The sequence below is a fragment of the Gossypium hirsutum genome, chromosome D06, assembly GCF_007990345.1.
Source record: "Gossypium hirsutum isolate 1008001.06 chromosome D06, Gossypium_hirsutum_v2.1, whole genome shotgun sequence".
Taxonomy (NCBI): domain Eukaryota; kingdom Viridiplantae; phylum Streptophyta; class Magnoliopsida; order Malvales; family Malvaceae; genus Gossypium; species Gossypium hirsutum.
This window is the reverse complement of record NC_053442.1, coordinates 8917452-8923451: the sequence shown is the minus strand read 5'-3', so window position 1 is coordinate 8923451 and position 6000 is coordinate 8917452. Positions and strand designations below refer to the sequence as shown.

Sequence of the window (6000 nt, the reverse complement as noted above, 5' to 3'; positions counted from 1 at the left end):
CATAGCAATCTCTTGTTCTTCCCAAGTTTCAAAATCAAATGCTATTATTGATGGATTCCATAATAACAACAACAATAACATTAAAACAAGATCAAAATATGTAACATTAACTTTGCAAAAAACTGGCTCTTCAATGATAAAATATTTTAGAAACAAGGGGCTGGTTGAACTACTCCAATAGCTGCACCATGAGCATTAATGCAACTCGACCTAACATTCTTCCCAGTTATGGAAGACTTAAGCATTATAGATTGCAGTAACAGTCCAGTGCATGAAACTGAACGACTGCAGTTCAATGTAATGGCGACTTCAGTGCTTGATGTTCCCCATAGATTTCTGTAAACCACGTCCCTTATCTGAACTCCAGTTTCCTACATAAAATTGTGTTCTTTTGGTTAACTTTCAGCTTTAATTTTTTTTGAAAATGACCCAAGGGCTCGTTCTGAGTTACCAGTTCCTTGCAAGCTCCCCTAACATTGCAGTAATTTTGATCTATGATTATTGGGTTTTTCACTGAGTTGAAGAATAGGTTCTCAAACATAACTCCTCGAACATAACCTTTCCCAACCTTTTAAGAATTTGCAGTGAATGTTAGATTGGAAGATAGCAATGTAGACATTTTAAGAATCAATATTTACCTGCCATGTCTTGATTCGAGCACCATTTGTGGTTCCTTTGAAGGTAACTGTGTTTACACGAATGTTCTGCACTTGTACGAAATTTCCTGACCTTCCTAAGCTTCCAATGCTGTTTTTTTTTAATCAAAGAAAAAAAAGAGAGACAAAAGCATATCACCATCAGTAGTCACAAGTGCTTTGAAAACTACGTTGCCTGCATGAACTCCCGTGACCATATGAAGCCAGTGGATGAATAGGCACCTGGCTTGGAAGTTGAAAATCCTTGGACAGGTACAAACACTCTTGTTCCAAGGTAAAAAAAAAAGAGAGAGAGAGCTTTGCATATCATTCAAAGAGGTTTTCCTATGAGTTTATAAGGAAAGCAATACATCAATTAAATGAGTTTTCACCTGATTCCATGACCAGGTCCACACTTTACATGAGATATATGAATATTAGTAGTGTAATCTCCAATTGAGACACAATCATCTCCTGTTTCATTCACAAGCTCAGGGCTGTGTGTTGCAACTTCATGTAATATAAACCTATATGAAGAAAAAAATTATACCAGTGCCAATGATACTATTTCTAATGAATATATTGCTTGCTGAACTAATATGAATTCCATCAGTATTGGGGCTGGTTTCCGGAGCTGTTATCTTCACATGGTCGACGATAAAACCATCAGTTCCTCTAATTAGTACATGTGTTTGAGAGCTGTTTATCAGCCGAACCTGGCTGAGACTGCTGGTTTTGCAGGACTCGAATATCATAGCCTGCGGTTCACCAGATACATTAAACAAAACAACAATGGTGATAAGCAGCAAAGGGGAATCGAAAAATCTACTTACAGTTGGTGCCAATGAAGTGCATCCTTCCTGGAGAAGTTGAAAACAAATAAGAAAAATGGAAATAGAAAACAAGGATGAAACAGAGAATTGAAAGAGTAGTAGCAAGTAGCAACCAGGCGTGGATGATCCCTGCATGATTGGTTCCACCAACCCCAGCCTCGTCCGTTGATTTCGCCGCTACCCTTGATTTTGAGCCCAGAAACTTTGTAAAACGTTAGCCATTTGGCCTGGTCCAGTCCCTCCCATGTCTTGGGTGAAACCGGTGAAATTATTCTTCCCATTATCTGTTGATAACATCATAAGAATCATGTTGTCTTTTTATTGGAAAAAACTGGGATCATTTTGCTCATACCAGAAACTTTATCTCTTTAGCTTTGCATGGACCGTTAAAAGTGACTGGATGCAACAAAAACGTTTGGTTTTCTGGGACGAATATAACCCGTACACCATTTTCTATTTCCCTACTGCATACGAAATTCCATGCCTTCAAAAATGCCTGAAAAAAATGAAAATAATAATAAAATAATAATAATAATATGTTGAACTTTCACTTGAAGCAAAAGCAAGGGAGGAAAATTGAATTAAAATGAACCGAACTTACCTTAGAACTATCAGCAGTGCCATCTCCAACAGCACCAAAATCTGATACATCAACAACCTCTGATTTCATGGCGACCACATTGTAAACAATATTGGAACAATATAAGCACAATATCAGAACAAAGAAGGCAAAAGAAGTGACCTGCAAATGCAAAGAAACAACCATGCTTCCTTGTGGTTAATGCTTTTAGGAAGCTATTTGTTCAGTTATTATTATTAAAGATTGAAAACAAAATCTCACCATGGTATTAAATTTCCCTCTGATGAACTAAACTACAATGTAAAGTTGAGTTAATTTTACATTACAAGTGACAGTAGAATTTAAAGAACTTTATTACTGTCAAGTTTAGGTGACAAACAAGAGACATCAACCTTCATTTGCTAATAAACATAAGCAAAGAATTACATTTATTTACTCCTTAATTTGAGTAATAAATTATGAAAAAGAAAGGGAATTAAGAATGTGTAAATGCAATGCGGAGAGAGAGAAGTAACGTTTCCAGGTCCAACTTTCTCTATTTTTTTTTCGCTTTCCTTAAAGCAAAAAACATGAAACTCTTTGCCTTCCAAGTTCCAGAAATCCCAATGGATGGCTGAAAATTTTTATGCCAATTGCTGTGAGGATTATTATTTGATGGTTCTTAGTTAGAAGAAAAAAATTGTTGGAATGATGATAAAGAATAAGAGTTAGAGGTTTAAATTGTTTTTCTTTTCTGAAATTTGTTATTGTTAGTGTTGTAAACTAGAATTACTCATATATACTATATATTTTTCTCTTCTTGAAAGTAATAATATTATATAGTTCTATATAACAACTTACCTAACAAATAGGTAAAATGTATAAATATGTGGGTTTAAGTGCGCTTAAGCTATTATCCTCTCATTTATGGGTTGGGAAGGGACTATAAATAATTATAAGTAAAAAGGAACAGATATGATCAAAACCTATAATAAAATTATTCAAAAAAATCGAATAAAACTTATTAATATTTTCATACTGGCAAAATGTATAATTCAGTGAAGATAAAAATGGTTGAAAAAAAATAATATAAATAAAAATTTGGTCCAATGTCACACTAATTATATTGGTGAAAGAAATAAAAATATATAATTATTTAAATAATTTGTTTTTATTAAATGATAATTATTGATAAAGTAAAAATGTGGAATTATTTTGCCCACCTTCAATGGAGTAAAAAAAAAAAACCTTTAGAAGTGGTTCTAGGATGATTTAAAATTATAGCAAGTGTTTTATTCTTCTTCTTTTTTAATAGAAACAGTTGAGTAATAAAAGAACAAAAAAACAGTCCTCAACCCTTCACTTTCCGAAAAGCTACCGGCAAGTAACAAAATGTCGCCTCCCTCCCTCTGTTAAAAACCAATTTTGCAAGGGAAGCCTTAATTAACGATTCCAAGCGTCAACCCAATGGCGGATCGGATCTCTGTCGGTCCTCATTAGCAAACTTCTTCAATCGATCAGGTAAATCATCCCACCAAGTAGTGTTTCTGGGCAAAAATCGGCCTTCCTGAGCAATTTCGTGGGCAAGTTTATATCCTTTTATTGGAATAAACTTAAATTTACAATTATCCAACGATTTTGCTATTTTTTTCTCCTCAACAATAATTGGTCTAAGGACTGACCTGTCGTCTGTTGTGGCTTTCATTCTTTTGATGACGGATTTTAAGTCTCCTTCAACCTCGAGGCTATGAACTCTCAACGAGACAGCAAGAGCCATCGCCTACTTGCATGGAATGGCCTCTACAAGAAACGGGTCATTAATGTTCGAATTTTTTATCACTCCAGCCTTTACTACAATCCCATCTTCCTTTCTCACAACTATACCTGAAACCAAGTGTTTGTTTGCAGAATCGTAAGACGCGTCGAAGTTAACACAAACCCACGGCCTCTCTGGTGGTTTCCAAACAGTTAGTTACTGGTCGTCATTCCTAGCTCCAACAGTGTTATGAATTTTAAATTCCTCTTGAAAAGACCTAATCCATGTGACCACCTCGGTAGTATTTTGAGCAACTTTGTCATGAACCAATTTGTTTCTGGGAAACCAAATACCCCAGATTGTAATAAGTGGTAGCTGACGATTCGAACTGTTCATGATTTCGAACCAACTCATAAACCAAGATTTAAAGTCTTCATTGTCTCTCCTCGCAGGTCTGTTCAACCCCAAAACATCCCAAATACTCCTGAGACAGTCACGGATAATATGCCCGTTTGTTTCAACACCGACCTCGCATCTCGGGAAAATAGTTGTGTTCCTGAGCCTTTTAGTCTGCAAATTATGATAGGTAGGAATCTGCAGTTTATAATCTTCACTTTTGGGGAACTGCAGTGTCCAACAAAGCTTTGTAGAAATGCTTGTAGATAGGTCTATTAGGAATGTTACTTTTAAAGCGAAATCTCTGTAATTTTTTGTAACCACTTCGAACTGAGTACTACCCTGTTGGCTCACCTGACCATGCCATCGTGTCTTCAATCTCAGTTCGAGGAATTAGGATGTTGACGATACGCAAGGCATCAGCATCACAAAAAATCTCTCTAATTAGAGTTACATTCCATTGCTTTGTATCCTGCACGAAGAGATCCTTTACCAGCATAATGTCTTGATTAAGACGAGGAGTACTAACCATATTATGACCTTCTCTAGGTAGCCAATTATCTTCTCAGATTTGAATTCGGCTGCCATTACCAATCTGCCATATTGTCTCGCTTTCCAACAGCCCTTTCGCGCTCCAAATACTACGCCAAGGTAATGAAAGGTAATAACCAAATCCAACTTCCATAAAAGTGGTGTTAGGATAATACTTGGCAAAACTAATAAATTTAGATTAGCAAATAATCGCCACCCTTGACGGGCTAATAAAGCAATATTGAACCGAGCTAAGCTTCTAAATCCCAAGCCCCCATTTTCCTTAAGGTCACAAAGGGTATCCCAAGAACACCAATGAATGCCCCTTTTACCATGTAATTTTTGCCACCAATATTTTGCAATAATAGCCTCAATATCCTTACAAAGGGAATTAGGTAGCAAGAAACTACCCACCTTGTAATAATAAGCGAGTACTCCAATTATTAATCCTTGCACGCAATTGATCTTTGGGCTTTTGAAGCACTAGTTTCAGATCGCATCCCACCATAGTTGGTAAGCCTAGATAGAGCTCAGGATTACACGTTACCCTTACATCCAGAATATTGGTAATATGGCCCTACATAGAATCCCTAATGTTGTCACTGAAATATATGAGATTTTTTAAAGTTTACAATTTTTTCAAAAGCCCTCTCGTACTCTTTGATAATAGCCTTTATCGTATTATCCCCTAATTCTGTAGCTTCCCAAAACGAATGTTATCGTCGACAAACAATAAATGAGAGATGTGAGGCCCTCTTCTACAAACAGAGCTGCCTGTCAATTTTCCCTTGTTACAAGCCAATCGCAATGCAGTCGATAACTCCTCTCTGCAAATAAGAAAAAGGTAGGGGCTAAAAGGGTCTCCTTGCCATAAACCATAAGTTGGTTTTATCAAATCTCCTAGCCACCCATTCGTAGTAATAGAATACGTAACGGTCGAAACGCAATACATGATGAGATCTACCTAATTCTTTGCAAACCCTATCGCTCTCATCATATCTGCCACAAAATGTCATTTGACTCTGTCATATGTTTTGCTCATATCAAGCTTTAAAGCAAAAGAGCATTATTCCTAACCTTCTTTCGTTTTAGTGCATGAAGCATCTCATAAGCTATCAAAACATTATTAGTAATCATCCGCCCAGGGACGAAAGCACTCTATGCTTCATCATAAGCTATGTATTGTTGACAAAGTTAAGGCTATGAAATCTGTTTGAATCTACGAATGATAATTACTTAAGAAAAACAAAATGCGTAAGTGATGGCTGCAATGGTCATTGAAGATGGCAC

General features: G+C 36.3%; 1 protein-coding gene and 2 long non-coding RNA genes across 3 annotated transcripts; 1 reads left to right on the top strand and 2 right to left on the bottom strand.

Annotated features, from left to right (window-relative positions):
- Positions 1-2974, bottom strand: LOC107899988 (probable polygalacturonase At1g80170). The gene is made up of 9 exons (XM_041095243.1): positions 2070-2974; positions 1821-1964; positions 1582-1752; positions 1469-1495; positions 1186-1393; positions 1028-1109; positions 639-747; positions 452-568; positions 1-371 (listed from the first exon to the last, which is right to left on the bottom strand). Exons 1-9 carry the CDS (start codon positions 2232-2234, stop codon positions 147-149), a joined length of 1248 nt encoding a protein of 415 aa, XP_040951177.1. The 5' UTR covers positions 2235-2974; the 3' UTR covers positions 1-146.
- Positions 2975-3293: 319 nt separating this feature from the next.
- LOC107901292 (uncharacterized) lies at positions 3294-4639 on the top strand. Its single transcript, XR_001685211.2, has 4 exons — positions 3294-3548; positions 3755-3849; positions 3936-4154; positions 4236-4639. It is a non-coding gene; the product is annotated as an uncharacterized lncRNA (long non-coding RNA).
- On the bottom strand, positions 3296-3851 carry LOC121218281 (uncharacterized). The gene is made up of 2 exons (XR_005914472.1): positions 3710-3851; positions 3296-3594 (listed from the first exon to the last, which is right to left on the bottom strand). It is a non-coding gene; the product is annotated as an uncharacterized lncRNA (long non-coding RNA).
- Positions 4640-6000: the final 1361 nt, after the last annotated feature.